The sequence below is a fragment of the Rhea pennata genome, chromosome 3 (assembly GCF_028389875.1).
Source record: "Rhea pennata isolate bPtePen1 chromosome 3, bPtePen1.pri, whole genome shotgun sequence".
Classification (NCBI taxonomy): domain Eukaryota; kingdom Metazoa; phylum Chordata; class Aves; order Rheiformes; family Rheidae; genus Rhea; species Rhea pennata.
The window spans coordinates 68,601,756-68,627,497 of NC_084665.1; the positions used below are offsets into that span (position 1 = coordinate 68,601,756).

The following is a 25,742-nucleotide window of genomic DNA, read 5'->3' on the forward strand; positions in this document are numbered from 1 at the left end:
TTATCCAGGAAAGAAAATCTTATATCATTCATTTTTAATAGTCCTTTCCATTTTTGTAAGCATACTTACCACCAAAAATAACAAGAATAGGGCGGTAGATTTCTGTATATCAAAATCATTTCAGAATACATTTCATATTACATACAAAAATTCAGTATTAGAACTATGTTAAAATCAGCCTTTACATGTATACCAACGTCACTGAAATCCATTAGTCATAACCAGATACCTAGAGGCAAGCTAGTATGTTAAACACGATGTTAAACGTAAGAACACAATGTTATGATACCTAATTATGCTTTTATATGGAGGATTTGAGATTATAGAGGAAAAACATGTCTTACAAAAGATATATAGATATACATTTTATTTCAAAAAATAGCAAATGTCTTAAGAACACAAACCAGAAAGTTATTAAAAGCTTCATAGCAAAATATTTAGCCAACTCTGTTACAATATACAGGCTTGAGGTTCTAACAAGTAACACTATGCCTCAATTCGCTGAGCAGGTAATGCTCCTGACACACAAACATCACGTACCTGAAACGTGGAGCTGAATAGATTAAAAAAAAACAGAGAGGGTATTTTTATCTTTGATCTTTCATGATCAACTGAAGTACGGTAATATTTTAACGTTTGATTCTTTTGGGGAAAAGCTATTAAAATAATTCCTGAGTATTTAGGTTAACTGACTATATCAAAGATGACAAATTAGACCAATATCCCGGTAGGTGAGCCATGCAACTAGAAGTCATACTCTCCAGCATGGCTATCATGGCAGTATCATGGCCTAAATGCCTTAATGAAATACAGGAAAACTTTCTGGTACACACATTCAGATTCTTATTTTCTTCAGTAATACCCTACAACTGCCAACTGCAAAGCTTGCTTCACTGAGAAAAACATTGTGTTAAATGTCACTTCCTTTTACCAAGCCTTGTAATGCAAATTACCATAGCTAAGCCTCCAGTAAGCCATCATGCTAATAATTATGTGAAATACCTAAGTCAAAATTTAGTTAAGGGGCTTGCACATTGTGTTAGTATAAATATTGAATCGTATGCTTTGTTTCATTATTTCAAACATAGATATATAATTATGTAACTTTTGGCTATTGTAGTTAGAGAGAATATATTCATTTTCCATTATTCTCTTCAGATTCATGTCATAATAGCATTTTACTATTCAGTACGTTTCTAAAATCATGTTGACATTCATCTTGTGCCTATGATTTTAGTTGAATCTGTATATTTGGATTTTAAAATTGCTACCAATCAAAATGCTTTAGATAACTAATCCCAGAAGGATTTTCAGATTTCTTATCCATGATAATTTTATATATGATTTCCTGGAATTACAATATTAAATTATAATGAATGTAGGAAGATTATCATACAAAGCATACTTAATAATTCACAACACTGGTATTCAGCTTGACCAATTACAATGAATTCACAACAAAGGTTTTAATTATGCCTACTTTTTTCTATCCACCCACCCAAAATGTAAACAAGTTTCTCACAATGATAATACCAAGTTGGTAGTTACCAAAATGCATCATAGGTAAACGACAACAGCTAGGAAACGGGCCTGAATTTGACAATTCCAGTACATACTCCTGCTCATTTTCTGCTCTAGACTGCAAGCACTGTTTTCAGAATCCTGCAATCAGAATAAACAGAACTTACAGATAAACAGCGTTTTTATTGTAATGCAGGCTTCTGGAATCAAATTGATAAAAAGTAACATGCTTCTATAGAACAGAAAAAATAGTGACTAGGAAAAAAAATGGAATCAGTGGTACCAAAACTCTCTGAGCAATGATAAGGTACAGTATTGCAGCTGTATGTTACTAAGACAAAAAAAAAAAACTCTTGCCATTGCGAAGATGAAGATCTCTGTTCACACAAGCCAGTTGTAATGTGCTATCAAGCATTTAGTTAAAATCAGGCTTGTACTAGTTTCACTGAAAAGGAAACACTTGTCAAAATGTTTTTTAAAAAATACAACATGATGTAAATTGTAATTTAAATATTAAAACTTTGTTTCAGAAGTTCCCCGTTTTAGGTTGTTACTCAAAAACTCATCATGTTCAAAACTCAAATTATTATGAGATCTTGATATCATAAGAAGCTTTTCCTTATTAGTGAAGTCCTTTTTGACTGCTGCTTGTGGCACCAGTAACCTATCCATTGGGTCCTCTTTGTTTTCTAATTTCATATACCCTTTACTGTTACTTCGATCCAGTCTGGGCCAGCTGGGATGTTTCCTTTGTTCAGCTTGGACAGTGAGTGTAGATGGACCTCTGTCCAGGTCCAGGGACTTCGAATGTGAAGACAGAAGATGCAAAGATGTGTTGGACCCAAACTGTTTTCTGGCAGCACCAGGTGATAAAAGCTTTCCTGTGCTTGGTCCAAGAGCCATAGAACATTTGAACTGATCAGATGGAGTGTCCACAAATGAATTATGTCGTGGCAGCATGGTGGTGACTGGTTTGTAGAATTCATTGGTATCAGTTAACGGAATGGCTAGAGAATCCATTGACAGATTTCTAGACCGACTTCTGGTGATCTCTGAGTCCTCGGTTATGTTATCTATACTGGGTTCATCAATAACACAGTTATTCAGTTTAATTACTGGTAGTGTGAAAGCACTAATAGAAGATGAAACAATGGATTTTGTTTCGCACTTTATAGAACTAGTATTTTTGTCATCTGAAGCCTTGCTGGAGTGGGGGCAAAGTCCAAAGACTGAACCAGATTGCTCAGTCAGCAAAGGTGGTAGAAGGCTAGTGGTGGTCCTATCTTCATTTAGGGTAATCTCATCTTCTTCAGCAGAACTATCCATTCTAAAACTACTCCTGAAGCCAGAGAAAGGCGCAATTGTGTTTGCAGCCAGTCGTGAGGCACATGAGCTCCCACTGGGCCTGAGTTCTCCTTCCCCCACCAAGCCACCGAAGGCACCACTCAGCTGCTTTTGTTCCTTGATTCTCAGGGTGTGGATGTCTATTACAGTGGAGTATATGTCTCTCATGTGTATGATTTTCGTTTCCTTGTCACGGTTTTCATGTAGAATGGCATTTGCACAAATAAAAATGAAGATTCCAATGCCCATAGTAAAAGGACCCAACATTTTCATCTTATCTGAGTGCACATGCTGTTCAAAGAAACGAAGTAAAATGTTTCCTTGGCTTCTCAGGGCCTGAGTTTCATTTATTGATAGATTATCTTCAGATCCTACAAGTTGCTCCTTTTGGGGCCAGTATCCAAGGATAGCCATTGCAATTCCCAAGAATGCAATAAGCACTCCCAAAACAAGGAAGAATCCTGATGGGGAATAAAGTCGGATTTTGCCTCTGACAATTACTACATCTGCTCTGGGCCGGCGTCTAACTGGTTTCTTCTCCTCAGCAGCTGGTGAAGTGGCAAGATTTACATGTTGCTGAGATCTGGCAGAGTCTTGCCTTTTTAAGGCAGCCAGTCCTGTTATGACTCCTCCAGTTGCTATCATAGTTCTATACTGTGCCCTGAAAAAAAGAAAAAAAATAGTAGAAATATTTATGCAAGCTTGTGTGTGGACACATGAATAACACTTGGTTAATATGTAGATATTTCTTGATAAGTAAAATATTTGTGACTTTTTAAAAGTTACCACATTTTAACTGTTCCATAAAATGGCAATTTTCATATGGCTTTTGAAAAAATCGGTCGAGTGTTTTAGCACTGTACATATAGGTAATAAATCTTCCATAAATGATACAGATATTAGCAGAAAGGCAGTTATCTTAGTGGTGGTATGTTAGGATTAGAGATAAAAATATTCAGAAGTTGTTGTATCTAGGTTACCTCTAAACAGATCACCAAGAAAGTTAATAACATATTATTATGAGCTTTACATTATTTAGGCACTTTAGCTAATAGCACTTTTTAAAACTTCTATGATATACAGTTATGATGAATACAGATCATTCCACATGTCCTCTTTAAGAGATTTTTCCTTGTAGATTTCAGCATGTTAATAAATATTTATTCTATCATTTAAAGCAGATTTTATTAAGCCTATTCAGTTCATCCAAGTCCCAACTACTTGCCTTTCCTAATAAAGCTAATCATAGAATCACTAAGGTTGGAAGGGACCTCTGGAGATCATCTAGTCCAAACCCCCTGCTCAGCAGGGTCACCTAGAGCATGATAGACAGGGTTGCATCCAGGTGGGCCTTGAAGATCTCCAGAGAAGGAGACTCCACAACCTCTCTGGGCAACCTGGTCCAGTGCTCCATCACTCTCACAGTGAAGAAATTCCCCCTCACGGTCAGGCAGAACTTCCTGTGCTTCAATTTCTGCCCATTGCCATATTCTTCTTCTCCTCCACTTGGTTTCTCATGGACTATAAAACATGTTCAGCTTAGTTTACCAGATAACAATTTTTCACCAATTTCAAGTTTGTCAAATCAAAACGTCATTATTTTATGCGGATTTTTTTTTCATTTTAGACTTACTTTCATAACTGGGTGCCTACTATATAGGAAACATTAATCAGCACGGGCTTAAAAAGAGGAAGTCATATTTGATTGTTCATTATGAGTAGGATTAACAAATCAAACAATAAAATTCAGGATTATTAAATTTTAGCATCTTATAATCAGACTCCAAAAGAGTTTCTGAGCTTTATTAATGATTACTAGAATGGATGTTATAAAGTATTACAGAGTACAATTAAGACACTATAAGGTATGAAAAAATTACATTCTCTTTGGTGGTCTCACTAGGCTCAGAGAGAAAGAATGGTTTACAATCTTTGCAGATAAAAGGGCTCTACTTCAAAGGTGGAGACAGTTTTACAGGAGGACAAATCTGAAGCTGGATAGGCTGAATAAAGTGAGAGGCAGAAAAGCAGAGGCAAAGTAAACTGGTGACTGCCTGTAAATTACAGATGAGCTATATTATGGTCTGAGAAACAAGCAGGAGGGCTGTGTATTTGGACATTACCATAAATTCCCAAAGATGCAGGTGCCACAACATATGTAAGAACAGAATTGATAAAAGCTGCCTATTGTGAACTTTACTATGAAATTAATGGAGAGTTTGAGATGTGGCCAAGCAGAAGCGCTAATCCAGAAAAAATGCATCCAGTGTTCATTACTGTCTGTTAAGCAGCAATTCAGATGAAAGACAGAAAGAGCAGCAACCCAAATTCCCCCTCTGCATCATCCTAATTAAAAGACAGAATGTTTCCCCTCTCTCTGTGAGAAATGGTTTTGATAAAAGTGAAGACCTGAGTAAAGACCTCAGGCATTGATGCATACATTATTTTCTGAATTTCTGAAAGGAAAATTCACAGGATTATTCCAAAATCTTAGAAACTTCAATTTTAGTTTGGGATTTTGTATTCCTAAACTCTTTGTTAATTCTCAAACTTTGTAATTAACTTTCATTTTTATGCTGTCTAGAGAATTTCAATAGTCCAAGACAACATTTTTAAATACAAAAGCTTAAAAATTTGCCAAAGAAGTTTATGTGAGATCGGTATTCTTTAAAAATAAAAACAAAACTTTCTCATGCCTATGTGCTTGAGGGCTACAAGCTTCTGCCAAAACAAAGGATCACTCTTCTGTAAAACAATGTTTTGAATCCCCATACTCAAATAAATAGGACTTACCTAACATAAAAGCTGTTGTATTTTTTTATGACTAAAGTAATTACTTGTCTCTATGAAATAAATCAATACAAATATAGCATCATTTTACTTAAATGAGTAGACCATTTACCATAACGTCTATGTTGTTCCATTATTCTTCTGCAGATTCCAGATCTTTCTGGGATAAGAAGTTTCCCTACTCATGTGGTATTTTACAGGTGGGCATAAACCCACTCAGTCCATTCTCAGAGCTGCAGAGAAACTGCGTAAGTACGTCAGGTGCTGAATCCAAGATCTGCCTAGCAGCACGGTGCTTATCACAGCTACCTGGATTGCACCAGCTGATGCAAAGGGTAAGTACAATAAGCACAAATCCACTTGCTAAGTATTTTAAACATTCTGCTAGTCTGAATTCTCCTCTAACTCTGAAAGTACAGACAAAAAAAATCTAAAAATTACATTTTGATGTATGCTTCTACAGCAAATTCTTCTCATTTGCAGACTTTACAAAAATTGCAGGAGAAACACATCTCAGTTTCATTAGTAACTGTTCTCCAGTAACTTTAAGGATGGAGAGAAAAGTGAAAGTGGGAACAAAAGTGAGATCCCTTAAGCCACCTGGCTTCTTCCTTCTAGTATTTCAAGCAAACAACAGATAGTTTCCCCATCCCATTGCTCCCCTGCCCACTTCACCTGTATCAGAACTTAAGACTCAGGAGAGAGACTCTGGCTGCAACAAGATGCTAGTATATTTTATACACAGAAAATGTCTCTTTTGTATTTGTAGAGGTAATATCAACATTATTACATCTCCTTTCCTTACAGCTTCTGTTAACAGCTGAATTTTGATCCCTTTTACATCTATAAAATCAATGATATTCACACAGACATATTTGTATAAGATGATTTCATATAGACAACTTTTCAGAAACTTTTTACAATGAAATGCATTTTAAAACGGGGAACCTTATTCCAGAAAATATTGTATTTAGAATAAAGTGTCATTGTAGATACACCTGAATTATTTTGCAAATCCGTTTACTTTCACCATACAACAGCCATATACCAGCGACAAATGCTGATTCTCAGTAATGAACTTAATGTAACAATTGCATATGGTTTTACTAAAAACTCTGAATTCAAACCTATGAACAAACCTTGGACGATTTTGACTCAGAAGTAAGGTAGGATTATGTTAAGAGCTCAGTCACAATCCTTTTTAGTGGCATTGTGAATGACACACTTGCTGTAAAATGAATCAAATAATGGTAAAATGGATGTGGAATACAGGAAAAAAGAAAGGCATAAGCCTATAATTCATTCTATAAAACATAATCATCTTGCTGATACAAAGGCACCACAGTTGTAAAGCTCCTTTTAAAGAACAAATGTTGAGTGTTTCCTTTAAAGCTTTTGACTCTCTAACCTTATAGCTGTTCTACTTGTTTTACCTTCAACAAGAGCATCAGTTCCAAAAGCTGAGATAGTTTATGGTTTTAGTTGTGAAAGAGACAGTGGCCCAGATTTACCTCTATGTTAACATTGCTTTGTGTTGGGCTGTTGTTACAAAGTGGCCCTGACACTAGCTCTGTCAGCCACTCAAATATCACCAAGAAAAGGCTGTCTCGGTACAGATCCAGTAAAGTAGCTCCTACTTGCTCTCTCCCTTACTCCCTTTTGTGACTAACCCCTAGAGTGGAAGAAGGTTCAGAGGGAGAAGTGGCCATGAAGTTCAGGAATAGCGTAGAATGCAGCTCATTAGTCCTCACTGTTGCACAGAGAACTGACTTTATCTCAACACAAAACGGGCCAGAGGGTGACCTTTTCCTGAGATAAGCAGCCACAGCCATTAATTGGACCAGGTGTAAATGTTTCTTCATGAGCGAATCAGAAGAGTGTGAATGTCTCCGTGAGAGCAGCCAGACCAACATGGAGAAGTGTGTATGTGGCTCAGTCCAATATAAATTGTAAAATCTCAAAAACCAGCAAAGGAATTTCAAAGGAGTCATGAGCTTGAGCTGGTTTCAACCACGTATTCCTTTCCGGCGACTGGAGATGCCCAGCATTGTGATGGTAAGCATATTACAGAGACTGGTGAAATCAATTACATTATTATTGTGATTAAACTGGATAAGCATGCAGTTGTATTATAATTTCAGTATATTGCTGAATCACTTTTCTAAATCAAAAATCCCATGTAATATCAAATATCTTCAAAAATAAACTTTAATATAAACTATTGTACTCCCTGTATGTATGGACTATCTAAAAGAACCTGATCACAGTGTACTGGACTCTTTAACACCTCTCCTCATTGCTAGCACAGAGAGAATGACTCAGGTTCTTGATGATTTAACTTCTTTAATAGCAAGATGTACTTTGCCTTTAATCCAGGCTGTAGGCTAAGCACAGTCCTGTACACCTGGAAGGCTTTCTAGGAGTTGCCATACAAGAAAACAACAAAAGATGGAGTAACAGGTCATTATGTGCCCCTTAATATAAAGCTAAACAGGACCAAGCAGCAGCTGCTACTACACAGACAGATTTATCTGACAGGAGCCTCAGTAGGGCCTGCAGAGGACAGTATGGCAAGGACAATTAAAAGGAGCCTGAGGAAAGTATTTGGATGAGACCTGGAAAGACATGGGGGGGGGAGGGTATGCAGCCATGAGAGGCTTCGATGAGCTGATGCCCATCTCAGAGGGTAATACTGGAATCAGAAGAAAAAAAAGTCATGCAAGAAAGAATGTGGAGCCCAGATGTAAAATAGATAATGATAAAAGAAGCATTAATCTGGGATTTGGAGTGAAACCTGCTTTTTTTCTTACATTACACTGGCCGCCCAAGTCAAGGCTGCCAGGGTGAGTGAAAGCGATTCTCTTTTACCATTTTTCCATATGGTGAAATGTTGCTCAAATGTTCAAGCAAAGAGTGTCATATTAAGAGAGAGGGTAAAAAAACAGCTTTCAGGAGAGTCTGTTGTAAGTAGCCACCAGATGTGCATTTACACAGAAAGAAATGAAGTGTTTTTCTAACCAAGTCAGGAAGTCAAACAACTCATACATCAACAAAGATTCACTCTGTGATACAAAGGTAAGACAGAGGTAAATTATCACAGAAAAACTGTAATTTAGCACATGTGGATCATAACCATTTTCTATTTTCTGTACTTGCATCAGTACATCAGGTTACTGCTGATGATCAGACGTAAATATGGCGTATTTACACCACTAACATTACGCATGTCTGGCTTTGCCAGCCTAGAGAAAGGAAAGGAGGCAGTAGGCAGGTAAGCTAGGGACCTTCCAGAGCAGTTGATATCTTCAGACAGCTGCAGAGTATGAGGCAACTTGAACAGTCTAGAAAAATCCACGGGCAGGTACAGCAGAGACCTTTTGAAGGTAGGAACCATCTACCCAAGCTAAGCAGATGCAGCGTGGGTGGGAGGTACCATGATGGGATCTGAAAAATGGCTCTGGGACCTCACTCAGTGATCAACCTAACTGTAAGAGACATGTCAACTGCAAGAACCTATTACAGACTGCAGATTTCTGTTTTAATAATAACTCAGACAACATCAGCTCTTAACACAAGAACTCTAATCTAGGCAGCCTAGAGAATCAAAGACGTGTGCAAAAGAGCAAAGATTCAGGGGAAGGAATTGGCTTTATAGCATCTTATAATGGCTCCTACTAACTTCTCTTGGTTCCACAAGCTATGAACGACTTATTTCTCTCTTCTCCTTAAGAGCGCATCATCTTAATACCTCTCTCTCTTCTCTCAAATCACTAGCATCACCTTATAAACTTTTTCTTGTCAGAGACTGTCTAACTAATAAGCATCTAATTGAGCTCTCAGCAACTGTTCTCAACTTGTAGTTAGCTTTGAAGCTTAATGTTTCTATTTCAGGAGCCTAAAACCTTATCTGATTTTTTCAACTATTTTGGTAAAGTATTTTGTAGATATTCCTTCTACCTACAACTTGGTCCTTTGAACACAATGAATTACACTGCGATCTTACATTTAATTTTAAATGTGTATCAGCAGCAAAGGTACGAAATAGCATGAAGAATATCAGAATAGTATTTCCTTAATATTAATTTGTTTTATTCTAGATGCATTACTTTGTTTGTATGAATACTTCTTTTACTAAAAAATGTAGAACATTTAGTGTTTGGAGATGACTAGAAGTTATTTACGTGGCATTATCAAGACTCTACATACTAAATCCCTGTGCTTTAGCTTTATGTAAAACAGCAAAGATCAAATCAGTTAAGTGCTGTAAGAAATCAAGTGTAACAGAACCTGAGTGATAATACCACAGCATCTCCTGTATTATTATTTCAGCTGATTAGGAAGCTTATTTCCTGTTAGTATTTATTCTTGCTAGTATTCATTAGAATTTAAGAGATATAATTCCAAATGTTAACAAGAGCCCAAATTTTAACATCTAGTAAAGTTTCCTCTATGCTTGATAAACCTGGAGTCCCAGAAATGAGAGAGGTTTAAGAGAGACTATTTACTCATAAAATATTTCTCAAAATCCAGAATGCAAATGATAACATAGTAAGAAAACTGGCAATGTAACAGGGCAAACAAATCAATATTAAGCTGTATTTGACAAAATACATCTATATTTTCCTACTGAATGATGTATAACATATACCTATGTGTAATCTATGCATAAAGACTGCCTTTTCTTGCAATTTGGTCTTTCTCAAAGGCAAAAATTTACTTTTAGAACAATTTTATAGACACCCAGGGATTAATCTTTCTGGTAGAGGTAACACAGTAACAGCCAAAGAGAGGGTAATTCCACAAGAAACAGAAAAATCATCCCAAATTACATTTCTATTTAGTTGTAGTTTCACAAGCAGCCCCCAAGTGTCTAATACATCAACAGGACTACCTTATCATGCATCTCTCTCCTCTTATCTATTCTTCAAAAAATGAGCTGACTGAACAGATTAGAAAGCAAAAGCAAGCAAGAAGCAGCTTTTATACTCGTTATTACAGATATTTTGAGTGTACCTTTAATTGACAACAGGTTAGATGAAAGCACATGAAACTAAATCTTCATAACCTCTGCCGAGGTTTTAAAGTCATGTAAGCAAAAGCCAAGGATAGAAAATTGCATGCCTGCTTAAAACATTAAAGCTTTGAAATTTCCAGCTGAAACAAACCCTTTGGATTCAAATTCCCTTTAATGTTGCCTCTTTTTAGGTTGTGGAAGGATAAGCTTAGGAACTAATCATGTTCTCTTAACCTCCTAGTTGCCAGTCAGATTACAGAAGTAGGCCAAATCATACAAACAGTTTCACAGCATAAAAAGAAAAAGGCAGGCAGTGCATGGGTCATGCAATGCAAGACCACCAGGGTTTCTTGTGACAGCAGTAGCAGAAGGTCAATAGCAGATATTAAAAACTGAGGTTTTCTGGATGCTGGTGCATCATGCAGCTGTATCAAATGATCTGTAGCTGCTTTAAAGTACTATATTAAATAGTAAAAACTTTGCACTCATAAATGGAAAACAAAAGCTTGGTATTAAGGATACATCACATTACTGTGATCAATTAATCTAAAAAATCTAAGCACCTTGGTCTGGCAGTGGTTTTCAAATCTGTACTGTACTGCTCCAAGCAATGCCACAGGGGTCCATCTGTTACCCCTAAAGAATCTAGGAAAGATACATAGGAAAGGCATATCAGCTCATTACGTAGAGACACTTCTATATAAAGTTAGATCTTTCACTGCTTTAAGGAATCCAGGTGTCTGCAAATTGTAAAAGACAGAAAACCACTGAACTAGAAAAGATCTGGAGGATGAACTAAATATACCTTAGGAACAAAAGGGAAGGAGCTTATTGTTCCACTATAGAAATTTGAATATTGAAACATAAACGAAAAAGAGAAAATGCATTTTTAAAAAACAAAACTAGGTTTTTATGAGAGTTATATAAGTCAACAGCTCTCATTTTGTTACATATTTCTGTAACTATGCTATCACATTTGCTTGGAGCATATGCAAAGATCTTTGACTATGTACAGAGAGCCACAGTTCCCTTTCAGGAAAGTGATTTTGACTCAGCTTTCACAAGTGGCAAGTAGCTGTTGAAGCTCCCTTCTTTTACTACAGGTAGAAACACCCAGATGGCAAAAACAGTATAAAGTCATTATTTTCATGTATTTGCTATACTCACACTGAATATAGCAAACCTCTGTTCGGGATCGCATTAACCATATTTAATTAGCAAGCCACAGCACTTCCTGTTCTGAGCTTTATGACTGTCTACTTCCTTGCCTTGAAGCAGGACTCTCTCAGCTTGGAAAGTTCAAGTATGATTGCGAATAAACCAGCTTCCTGATCTAGCCCTCCCCAAGCTATTATACCAAGTGTCTGCATAATGACTCAGTAGACAGGTTACCAAATTACTCTAGTTCACAAAAATTACAGCTAAAAAACCCTCCAATCCTCTACTAAAAAAAAAAAAAAAAAAAAAAAAAAAAAAAGAAAAAAAGGTAAACACACCAGTCTTATAAAATTACACTTTATTACAGTTACGTGAACCTCTTAAGGACGAATAGGACTTAATCCAAGGAGGAACAGGACTTAGTACTGCTACCTGAACTTTCACAACTGATCAGTGTAATTCCACAGTAATGCAAGCCTCTCTTTTCTTTGGAAAGCATACAGAAGTGAATTTGTAGAGTGCCACTAGATATTTCAAAGGAAATTTTGGAATATACCTTCCATGATAGCTGCCTCAGCAGGTCATAGCCCTGGTTCATTTGTGCAATGTGTACCTAAGATCGTAAGATCACTGGATAATTTAGGCTGGAAGGGGCCTCAGGAGATCTCTGGTCTAACCTCCTGCCCCAAGCTGGGTCAGCCCTGCAATCAGACCAGGTTGCTCAAGGCTTTTTCTAGTCAGGTCTAGAAAACCTCGAAGAACAGAGCTGGCATAACCTCAGTAGACAACCTGCTCCTCTGCCTGCCATCCTCATGGGGAGAAAGTATCTCCTTATACCCAGTCTGAACCCCTCTTAATGCAATTTATGCCTATTGTCTCTTGTCCTAATGCCATGCCCCACTGTGAAGAGCCTAGCTCCCAATTCTTGATGATCTCCTTATAGGTCCTAGGGGCTGCTGCTAGGCCCTCCAAAACCTTCTCTTCTCCAGGCTGAACCAGCCCAAGTTCCTAAGTCTCTCCTCATGTGGGGAGTGCTCCAGCCTTCAGCCACCTCCACAGAACTTGTTCCAGTCCATCAATGTCTTTCTTGTACTGAGAGGGGTCAAAACTGGAAGCAAGACACAAGAGAACTATCCTAACACTCTATTAATGTGAAATTCTGTTCTGAAATCACCTGCAATTTTATTTGGCTCTAAAATAACTTGAAAATATGAACAAAAAACTAACTATGGAATCTGAACTAAAAATTACAAACTCATTAATATTGATAAATATCATGGTAAGTTAAGTGAGGATGCCTGTCACTAACATTTGTGGAATATCATGATTACGTTCTTTCAATCACATAAACCAAAAATCCTTTTTGAATGCTTTTATCACTTCAAGTATTTGCCATACACATCAATTATTTCAATATGCCAGGATTAAAAGCAAGGTGAACACCAAGCAGTACAGCATAAAGATGAATGTCTGAGCTGCTTACTCTCTTTGCTATTATTTCTTCTTCAGCTTGATTCTTCCAGTGGACCAGATATTATAATTCTGTGCAAGATCAGCAACTTTCAGTATTGGCAGCATTACACAGAGCTCATTAGCCACTCACAAAAGCACAGAGCACACATGAAAGAGTGAAGAAAGTAACCTGAGTTTCTGTATTTTGCTTTATACTCTGTTCCATGACTTGGCCTAGATTTCTTCTACAAGCTCATGCCTGGCCCAGTTACACTCACTTTTAAATTTCTGCCTCCTTCAATTACATCTGTTGATATGCTTCAGTAAATTAGGTGTGAGGCTACAGGAGTTCCTGAATTTTAACAATGTAAAGCTGATGCAATAGGAGGTTGGCACCTGGTCTTATGCCTAGAATAACTTCTCAGTCATCATCCAATGAACCAACATGTTCTTTTCACCTGCCACAAAACACCCGTCTCATGCATGACGAGTATAAACCCACCTGCCTAACCATCTTTGCATTTGATTTCTAAAATTTGTGGCTACTCTACTCTAAGTAGCTCTACCATCTTAGCTCCTGTCTAAGAGGAGACACTAGGAAAGTACGAGTTCTCAGGAATGGGATATATATTTTTGGAATAATTACTGAAACTTCTGAATTCACTGTAATAAATTATCAATAAATTGAGAATTGTAACCTGTTTTCAGAAATGTACAGAGAACTTTCCAATTTGTGCATACAATTTTCTCTTCTTATACACTGATGTGTCATGTCGTGCTCCAAAATGCATTATAAAACTGGAAAAAAAAAATCAAAAGGGAGCTAAATAAAGACTGAAGAAACAAAAAGGAGAAGAAGCTTTCTAAGATTTCAAGAAAAGGTGCTTTAGAAGGGGAATAATGAATAAAGTTCTTGCACCATTTTCTTCCTAGAAGAAAACAATGGAATATACACTCAAGACAAATAAACCTGGATATATTTACGTATTTGCTTGTATTTGCCTGCATTTTCCATTTTGTTTGAATTCTTCTACTAAAAAACAGCTAGTCTTTTTTTTTATCCTAATTTGAGTAAGGTGATAGCTCTCTTTTATGACAAAAGTGACAAAATCCGTTTCTAAGCTATTTTAGCACTTTAGTTTGCATAAATCCATTTTCTAGTGAAAACTAGAACTGCAAATGGAAATAGACACTGGCTATTTATCCAAATATTCAAAATTGTTTTAGATATCTTTGTCCATTCACATTATTAGAGTTCATATTTAGTAACCAGAAAAGATTATTGGATTATTTATGTATACAGATGAAACAGACTATTTTAAATCTTTTAAGCCATACAACTTATCTGCTTGCAGTATGGATTGAAAGAAAACTTCTGTATTGAAAATAATCACTTTAGAAGCACAATCTAATGCAAAATATGCAGAAGAGGGATGTGGATGAGTATGTATTTATTCCAATTTGCCTTTTTTTTAAATTATTTTAGACATTACAAAGAATATGGAGAAGGAGTTTCTTTCAGGGGTAAGAAAATTAAAAGTTGCAAGATAATACTATAACCCAGCAACCTTAGAACTAAAATATAAAATGCACAAAAATAACAAGAATTTAGAGCCCAGCTTACACAATAGAGATCAGAGTGTAGATCCGGTATCAACCACAAGTCATGAAATAAATATTATAAATGACTCTATATTTCTCTGAAGGGTAGAATGTGTAGAAGTAGAATAAAAGGTTTGTTCTCTGTCTTTTACTGCAAAAGAAAGGTGTAACTAAACATTGTGGGCCTCAGTTTGCCAGAAGATGAATAAAATCAGTTTCCTAATAAAAACAAATATGAAATATGATCCAAGATGTTCATTTATATGCACTAGAACTTGCTTGTTCTTCAGTTCTTGCATGCAAAATCCCAAATAACTTTAGAGCAAAGCAGGCACTTGGTGTCCACATATAATCACAAACAGTGGTGCACTGGGCTACTGTTTATATTCACATTATCTAGCTCAACTAGCAATCTGTTAGCTTGAGATAATCAGAATCAAATTCTCCAGCTTAGACACACACTTAATGTAGGCGGTGACCAGCTGTCACGACATAAAACAAATGTCCTCATGTACAATACAAGCTTAATTAATCATGTAAATTATCATGTTCTAACAAGTACTACTTCCCAGTGCATAACAGTCCATTGACTATAAGATCAAGTAATATCAGGATCAAAGTGACACAGGTAGCTAAAAGAAGGCTTAAATAACTTACGTATGACATGAAATCAAAGCTATTTGCTCAACAACTAAAATGCCCCAGTAAATCTTTCTTTCTGACCAAGAAAATACTTCTTGTTCTGTAAAAAATGCATCTTCAAAATTGCAAGAGCTACCATTTTCTGTTTACCATTGGAGACCTATAACCAAGTTTTCATATACAGTCAACTACATGACAGTTTAACTCTGAAGAGCGCTTAGGTACCTACACCATGCAGTTCTACTTGGAAGTCTCAGCAGATGCCAGAGGTACAAAAAAGATGTTAAGTGCCTGACTTGGCAGAACTTTTGGTCTTTGTCAGGACCAAAAACGTGACTGTGAAAGCCTTCACAGCAGTAACTGCTTCAGTATAGTTATGGCCTTATGTTTATCTGGTCTGTCATTGCCTTTTGAAATCTTCTCTGACAACTATATTCAAAAGCGCCCTAAAAAACATAGGTCAGTTTTAGGGTGTTTTTTACACTAAAGATCTTTGTGCAAGTTAGCCTATTCTGCTGAAAAAACAGGTAAGTTAGCCCCCTTCTAAGGTCTCTGTTGCTACAATTAGCAACATAAGAGTATCTATGCTTTCTCATTTAAAGACAATTCCAGCATCTCTACACTTTCGGTGATTCAATGGCACAGGTAGACTCTCAGATATTCATATAACTACTTTCATCCACAGGGGCAAGAATGTATCATGCAACTGTGCATAACATTTAGGTTACCCTGTGTTAGTAAACCAATTAAACCAGGATATGTCATGGTTACTATTAGGGCATTGATAATGGAATGAAAATCTTCGAATCTCAGGAACCTCACAAAAAGAAGTAAATTGTTTAGTGATAGTCAGCAATAGTTTCAAGTGCTAGATACAGGAATTGCCTCTTGAAAAAACAAAGTGTAGCAAGCACTGTTTCATAGAGAATGGAAAACATAGTTCACAAAATACCACATTTGGCAAAAATAGTCAAAATTATCTTTGCCCACTGTTAGATGCCACAGAAATAAATCACTATTAAATATACAGTAAAATTCCACCATGTCTTCAATAGCACATTAGAGTGAACTAGCCAAACATCCACATGGGGGCATCATTAGAACTTTCAAGAATTCATACTGCTACTCTGGCTCTTGACAGGTAATCACAAGTACACATAAACAAAGTAGTTTCAAGTCATGAAAAACAACAAATCACTATTGCACACGTATAAAATTATGGAAATGTCAAAATCAAGGCTTAAATTCATTTATGCTGTGTAAATTATCCCTCACAAATAATTTCTTCTTTAACTGTCCGCATTACCATTTGTACTACAGTGACATATAATAACCACTCTCTTTGCACTGTAATGCCCAAAACTAGGGATACTGCAAACAGCAAGAATTTACAGGCAACCAAGTAACTTATCAATAATGCGATGCTAAGGAAATGGCATGCTGAAACACTGCGAATTACATTTACAGAATTTAGAATGGAGCTTTATGAGTAGAATTTATTTGTACAGATACATGATTTGCCTTGCAATTTTCTTTTTTTCTTTTACCCTGAACAATCCAACCTATGCTTAAATAGATAGTGGAGGGAAAACTATTGGCTGAAGTGGTTTACAGGTCTGTAAAGTCTATTCCTAAACATTTAGCATCTTTCTGCTTGAATTGTTAGAAAAAGTATCAGCAGCAACAGAAATCTGGAATGTGGAACCTCTGAAAGCAAAGGAGACTAGCGAAGTGTCCCATGCTTTTGTCCTGTTTCCCATATTGTGGGTATTCCCTTTCTGCTAAAACCGAACGATTCCTGGTTAGCACATAAATCCAATGAAACAGAGAAAAATAACTGCTTCCTATGCCACCTCCTTCTATTGTTTCCAGAAATTTCACGTTTTGTACAAAGAGAAGATTTCACATTTACCACAGAACTTTCTTTCCTAAGGTCTTGCTTTCATACAAGGTCTGTCTCTGTCACCTCAGACATCTACACTCCATCATATTGGCCTAAATTTCAAATACACAGCTTTGCCCTGGGGTCAAGGCCAACAAAATATGGCAGAACTGCTATTACTTCATTGTGCATCTATGAATCAGCATGTGCCTGTCCTAAAATTTGCAGAAAACCAGCTCCATTCAGTTATCACAGTTATGTCTGTGACACATTGATTCCATAACAGAGTCAGAGAAACAGTAGGCTGGAAGGCCTGAGAAAAATAAGAATATTCCTAATATATTAGGAAAGACAAATGGTTCTGCTAACCAAAGACTGATGACCTAGTTGTGGACAGCATATTAGTTTATCTAGCACTCAGTTTTAATGCTCTCCATTCATAAAGTCTACACACTTGTGTTTTAACATACTTGCACAACCCTGTGTAATTTAAAACAAGATACCAGTTGGCCATATCAGAACAGATGTCAACGTTGATTGATACTAGATAATACTTTAATTTAAACAAGGGATGCCAACTTTTATTAGCATGTATTATATGTTGCAATTTATTCACAAATTACTTGCAAAATCATATTTTCATTAGATCTCATTTTTTAGGTCCTCATTTAAAATGCTATTGCTGTATCATCTTACACTATTAATATTTTACTTAATTTTCTTTAGCCTGGGTCTGGTCACTGTTAATTACAAAGATATATGTCAGTTTTGTTTTAATGGAAATCTTCCTGACTTACACAAAACCAGCATAACATTGAGAATAAAGCTCTTTAAATATGCATGACTGAGGCACCAGTTTAGAACTTTCGGTTGATCTGTGATGCAAATATAGACAGCATAAACAACTAAGAGATTGTCTGTATAAGGAGTTAAAAGTCAAGAAAAGAGAAAATACAGAACCAATTTTTTTCCAGTTATATTTAGGTCTTATTGCTTTAGGGTCTTTTCAGCCATCACAGAGCACTTACTGGTATTGGTCAGCTTTTTTTGTCTAAATCTTTAACCCAATTTCTAGATGTATTGCTGATGAGCAAAGAAGGTCAGTAAAACTCTCTCATTAGACTACTGAGTAGCAACACATACATTGTGGGTCAATTAACTACCGGAAAATTATTCACTATGTGAAATAGGAAAAAGGACATAAATTGAAAATGTGGCTATAGGTTGAGCAGTAAGAAGCTTCCAGCAGTCCACCATACAGCTTTCATGTAAGAGTACAGGAAAAAGGGTAAAATACAATGTCACTAGTTAATTATTTTTAATAGAAGGCCAGCAATGCTTTATTAAATTGCTTTAAATATATTTATTTAGACAGCTAAAACAATACCTGAAAACAAAATGAAAAATATCCACACATAGTTGAGGACACTATTAGAAATTATTAAAAAATTGAGTATTCTTGCACTACAAACACCTATTTATGATTCTACTTGTCTCACACTTGCATTTAAACCAATTAACTGGGGCCTGACCTGCTGGAAAGCAGCTCTGCAGAGAAGGACCTGGGAGTGCTGGTGATGGACAAGTTGACTGTGAGCCAGCAATGTGCCCTTGTGGCCAAGAAAGCCAGTGGTCTCCTGGGGTGCATTGGGAAGACTGTTGCCAGCAGGTCAAGGGAGGTGATCCTGCCCCTCTACTCAGCCCTGGGGAGGCCTCATCTCCAGTCCTGTGTCCAGTTCTGGACTCCCCACTACAAGAGACATGGAGCTACTGGGCAGAGTCCAGTGTAGGGCTACAAAGATGATCAGAGGACAGGAGCACCTGCCCTCTGAGGAACAGCTGCAAGAGCTGGGCCTCTTCAGCCTGGGGAAGAGAAGACTGAGGGGGGATCTTATCAACGTGTACAAGTACCTGAAGGGAGGGTGTCAAGGAGACGAGGACAAACTCTTTTCAGTTGTCCCATATGACAGGACAAGAGGAAACAGGCAAAAACTGAGTGACAGGAAGTTCTGCCTGAATGCGAGGAGGAATTTCTTCCCTGTGAGAGTGACGGAGCACTGGAACAGGTTGCCCAGAGAGGTTGTGGAGTCTCCTTCTCTGGAGATCTTCAAGGTCTACCTGGATGCAACCCTGTCTAACATGTTCTAGGTGACCCTGCTTGAGCAGGGGGGGTTGGATTAGATGGGTCTCCAGAGGTCCCTTCCAACCTCACCAATTCTATGATTCTATGATACTGGAGCAACAACATCCAGACACAGGAAGCCAAATACATGAGACAGTGAAAGAACAAACACTATTTTTTCAAAAATGTGCCCAAGAATTTGCAGAGCAAATATTACAAGGAGAAAGCTCCATGCAACATGATTGTGAGCTTGACATTTGAAATAGTGGCTGATAGAGTTGCAAACATTAAGGACCACCCAGAGTGAATTAAAGAGGCAGAAGAGCAAGCAGAGAGATGAACCAGATCAGGCAACTATGTGCAAACAGCCTGGAATGTCAGAGATAGAATGTAATTTAGCCAATGCAAATGCCAAAAAATGAAGATAACAAATGAGAGCAGGCTAGGAGGCAAGTAAAAATCAAATGAACCAAATGACCTACACAAATGAGAAAGAAACATGACTGATAAGAATGAAACTGAAAGGAAAGGTAAAAGAAGCATCTCATCATGAGAATTGTTTGATGTGTAGGAAATATGTAGTCTGTGGGAGTTAACTAGTCAGATACACTTGCAGCTGCTGGCAGACTTGGAAGCTGATTGTATCCTCCTGTTTCAGCTGGAGGGTAAGATTTTACAGAACAAGAACCTCCTTTTCCTTTCACATCACATTGTTTTTCCTATAGGAACAACTATTATCTGTCCAGAGACTGAAAGGACCTTTTCCCAAACGTTTCTTTCAGGCTTTGCATTTCTTCCTCATTTTCCTTCTTCCTCAGTTTTCATTATCCTGGAACATCACTTAGACACCAGCAAGAAAACAACAATATAGACCTTGCTGCAATCCTCACAGAGGTCATGGAGCACTCTGTAATGATTCCGTATAACCAGTAATGGGTGGAAGAAGTACATAGCACTCTGAACTGTCCATAAGCACCTAAGCCTCAGACAACTATGTTAACTGGCTCCCTTGAAAAAGAGACTGGGTTACCCTAGTATATGCATGCTGCTTCTCCACTCTTTCTTGGTATCACAGGCTGTGATTAAACGCTAGGCACATCCAAACTGGGAGTGTTCCAAATTCCAGCCAACTCTGATGCTTTTGCCTTTCAAATAGTTGTGAATTTGAGAAAATGTTTACCACAAGTTTTTTGCTATTTTTCACAGCTGAGTTGCTGAGTGGGTGAAAGAATAGGTCAGAATAAAGGACATGCTGCTATAGCCCCTGAAAGCTAAATTTGGAACAGAAAGATCCAAAGATAAGATTCTTACCACGTAACAGAAATATAGTTGCAATGCAATCAGAAAATAAGATAGAACAGGCAGATATTTCTGTTGCTGTGGTATATCTTTATTTGTTATCATGCTTTATTGAGTATCTTTCAAAGACTTTCAGTCACTTTTAGATAGCAAACATGAAGACACCTAGCATTGCAGATCAACTTAAAGGTGTCTTTAGATATTTCATTTGGTCAGTGCCATCTCCATACAGTTCCATATCACATTCTTCCAAGTCATGGAAAGATATAGTAGAGCTCTGTTAGTTGCTCACTGATAACAAGTGGCAGCCTTTTGTGCCCCCTCCACAGGAAAAGCATTTCATATACCTAGGAGAAGTCAATGCCAGTACTGAACCTGCTTGTCTCTGAAGAGAAGTGCTGCCACTACATGCCTTTGCCATGACAATACACAACAGTCAGGTCATCACTGCCAGTCATGATAAAAGCAGGGACACAGAATTAGAACCACAGTGATTGATATTTGTTTGCCTTATTTAAGCTGACTGGAATCAGAAAACAGATATTCAACTGTGCTGTCTCACCCTAACTTTTCAGAACATAATCCATATACAGACTCACAATTTCAGCCAGAAACTCTCACAACCAAGAAGCAAAAATATGACCAATTTTATAGGAAGTATCTTTGTGTATTCCTGAGATAAAGGAGGCAGATCAGAATCTTAGTGGATTCTGTAACAGGTAAAATGAGTGCTTTGGGACCAGTGGGACAGATTCCTATATAAACCTTAGATTCGCCTAGAAGGAATTATTGCTTCTCTAGCTCCTACGTCACACTAAACAAGACTCCCATGTATACAGAACTTTCTTGACAAAAAATTCCCACTTATTACTAAAATCATTACAGAAACATCAGGAAGGAGTAATAGTGTTCATGATCCACTGGTATCTTAAATATCATGCTGTGTGATCCTGCTCTCAGAGGATCGGCATATGTGAGGCGATTCTAATTTTCTTTCTATCTGAAGTATGACATAAATCATGTAATTCCTAAAGCAGAACCATGATGTCACCTACCACTTTCAGAACTGCTAGGACATTCAGGCTGCAAGTCCTAAGACCTCTGTCAGCTAGACAGCAGAGGTGACCAGAAGCAGAAATATGAATGCGACATCTTACTCTAACTTTGCAACCCACAATCCATACAAGATGCAGCACCCTGCTCCTCCCCTGTTCTATTCTACTGCTGTTATACTCATGAATAAGTGCAGTGACACGTGTCCTTGGTGAGTGTCATATGGTCCTAACTGCATTATACCACAGTGTAGTACTTGTTCTGAAAAGGCATTACTGAAGAACATTGATGAAGTGCAATACGGTCAACAGAATACTTCTATGAAACCTTCAATTTTCTAGCACTTCCTGATTATCTTCTGATTTGAGCTGTATGACCCAGCTGAGCATTAACACTGATTTTTGAATTTAATTACAGACACTCTGGCTTGGAGAGCTGTGACATGCTGAAATTCAATTGAACTGGGCTTGCCCTGGCCTCCTCCTAATACACACTGTACTGATTAATCCAACCCTGTTCTGATTTTCTGCAGTGCAGGCTATGTTTATACTTCCTCAGTCCTTCGTACTGAGGAATGCTGTCCTCCATTTGCATCCCTGATTCAGCGCTGCCTAACCATATGCCCCAGATCAGCTTCTTATGCTTCTTTGAATCAGTTAGTTAGCATAGAAACCTATTGCTTTAAAACAGATATGGACAATAAGAAGATGATGAAGGAAGGGCACACAGGAACTCAGCATACATACTGGGGAAGGATTTACAGATTTAGATTTTTATAAGCTGTAACAGGAATATGTTATTCAGAACAACTTCATTCATCTATGTTTTTATTCCTATCCTTTCCCTTTGACAGCGTATGTGGTGATACTGAAGCTCAATTTTTAAGAACCTTTATTTCACTGATAATGTAACTAGGTTACATACATGCAGCATCAACTCTGATGACTGACATTAGCTGTGGATTAATGACAAATATTTATTTACTCTGCTGACTAAGCAAGGGATCAATAAGAGATGCTATTTCAAGCTAAGAATTCCTGATTCATGTTTTCGACCCACAATATCATGAACAGACTCCAGTATACCAGAACCTGCTTTTAGTCAGTATTACAATACAGTCATGTTACAGGATGTTCAGAATATACTTATAAAAATTATGTAATCAGAAGATTATCATCAGCAGAGTTTAAAACACTCTAAAAAGTTGAATATCCACTTCTCCCACACGGAATAATAGATGCATAAGAAAAGCTTAGGGAAAAATTTTGAAGAGTGATTCAGTACCTTTTTCAAAGGTTACCCAGAACCTTCATTCCAAATCAAACTTCAGCTCCTAAATTACTTAGAAGCTTTTGACACTTTTACCCTTAGGCCCTGAACCTGCAATTAAACAAAGGTTTAGCTTCAAGCATTTAAGCATTAGAGCTTCCCAGTTTCCAGCTATTAATTGGGCCAGTACTGTTTGGCTCTGATGCTACAGTATCCCAATCCTCTCTTCAGATTCCTATTTACTAATCATAACATAATTAAGTACCAATTGTTGCCCTTCCACAACAGACAGCTATTCCTTCCTCACACCTGCCTCACTCTCTGTATACATAAATTTTACAAAGAATTGTTTTTTATAGACTTCAGGCAAGCTTTCAACTGATGAATTCAGATCTTGCTATCTACAGAAATATTCTGTAAGGCTTAACTGTTTATCAGTCTTTGTTGATGGGAAAAGGAAAACCACTTTGAACAAAAATATGGAAGCCATACTGTTGGCTTTTCTAATCTGTTCTTATGGTGATGCCTGTCATTATTTTGAGACATCATCTTTGGCAATTTTCAGTCTTTATTTCAGCAGTCCAGTCTGTTTGAGATGTTGAACTGCACACAAAAAACAGACTTAAATTATGTCAAATGATGCCCAAGTTCAGGAATGGGAATGACTCCTTTAAATTATAGTAGGATTTATATAACAACAAAACATATAATGTATTTTTGTACATGTAAAAAATACTATTAATTTAGAAACAGTTAGCAAACCTACTATTAAAGACTTACCAGTCTTTTGCTGAGGGCCTTTTCTAATTATAAAGTCTTTCAATTTCTTTCTTTAAAAAACATGTTTCTTTGAAGCTCATAGCCTACCTTAAATGTGAAAAACTCCCATGTAGTAAATTACAGGGGAGGGGAAATAGAATAATGTATATTAAAGGTTCATGCAAAACATTCTTTAACATAAAATAGTAGAGTGACATATGGGCAACACCAATAGTTTCTCCAAAAGCTCTATGTCAGCTGAGTATTTAACTTGGTGATTTAGCATCAGTACTGTTAACATGCTTAGTAACAAGAATGCAGATACATAGATGTAAAACCAAAGGGATGATAAGTTGTATGTCTTTCTATTATCATATGAAGGATTACATAAGAAGTACATTATTGCATATACCGCACTTATATGTTTACACATAAATAAATGAATAAATGGTATAAACAAATTACACACGGTTTTGTTTGTTTTTCTCTATACAGGCTGCCTTGCTAAAACACTACAGCTGGCTGCTAGACATCATCTTCTACCACAGGTATCACTTCATGTTTTAAGTTTACTATTCTACTGCTTAGCATTAATTGCGATTTTTCTACACTCAAAATGAAAATATAACCCATTCTTTTACCATGTCAGGTAGAGCATTTTAACATTCAAAGTAACTTCTACAAATATAAATTCTTGCCTATTAGGTGAAAATGTCTCTTTGGGCTTTTTTTTAAAAGCTCTCTTATCAATGCTGTTCTTACAATCAAACTAAAATCTAGGGGGGAAATGTGGTTTCATCCCTTTAGCAGTGGTAAAGGTAGCATCATGCATTGCTTTAAAAATATAGGACTGGGAGGGATCGCTGGTTCGTTACTTTACAATCAAAACCCTTTTATACTCTCTATCAGTAAATCTCCTGCCCCTATTTTAAAGGTGAAGTGTTTTGTTCTCATCCCCCCATTGGAATCATTCTGCTCAATGCCTAGAAATCTTTTTCTCACTTCCAGCTCCCTTTTATTCCTGGATAGTTTACGCTCAGTTGTCTCATACATTTTTATGCTGACTTTGTCCTTCAGCTGACATATTTATCTTCTGAGCTTTCATTTTATTGGGCTAAATAAGCCAAGTTTTCCAAAACAGTTGAACTATTTTTGATTCAAGCTATATCTGTGATGTTGAAGCATCTCACTGTTGCTTCTCTTTATAATGAAATAATTTGTAAATGTACTTCCAGAATTCTTAGTAGCATTAAGCAGCCTAGATTCTACACTTTTTCCATTCTCTGAGCACTTGTTTGATTCACCACTGCATTTAAGTGCATGTTAAACTTTCAGAACATGAATATTGCAGCTGACCTTGACAGCATTGCTTATGTGCTTAACATTTGCTAAGCTAAAATTTGTTAAGCTCTATGTATTGTTGGGTTGAAGCATTACGCACTGCAACTTGCAGACTGAGACCAACGCAGCTGGAAATCAGGATTTGATGTGGCCAATACAAATAACAAGCACAAGAGCAGGTACAATGAGGACAGGCAAAGGGAAAGAATAACCTTTTCATTTGAAGCTCACTTTCAACATAAAAAATCTTATTTCTAAGGCCACTCTAACGATGTACATCATGTTCATATATGACGCCTTTGATGAAATAGAAATTAAAAAAGAGAAAATCACTGTACTGATACCAATCAATCATTGAGGGTTTTGCTCTTTGCAAAGTATATAAATTATTTCAAACAATATTATTTTTAAGCCAAAGTCTACTACAAAGAATAAATACAAAAATATTATTTGTGAAACATCATCCGATACTACAGGCTGAAAAAAATGCCCTA

General features: G+C 36.9%; 1 protein-coding gene across 4 annotated transcripts in view; it reads right to left on the reverse strand.

Moving 5' to 3' along the window:
• Nucleotides 1-352: 352 nt before the first annotated feature.
• The window catches only part of TMEM200A (transmembrane protein 200A), a 56,466-nt gene continuing 31,076 nt past the window's right edge, over nucleotides 353-25,742 (reverse strand). For all 4 annotated transcript variants that reach the window (XM_062570907.1, XM_062570908.1, XM_062570909.1 and 1 more), the window contains one exon: nucleotides 353-3,526. In XM_062570907.1, coding sequence (XP_062426891.1) covers nucleotides 2,035-3,510 — 1,476 coding nt within the window. In that variant the 5' untranslated portion in view covers nucleotides 3,511-3,526 and the 3' untranslated portion in view covers nucleotides 353-2,034. The remainder of the gene's footprint in view (nucleotides 3,527-25,742) is intronic.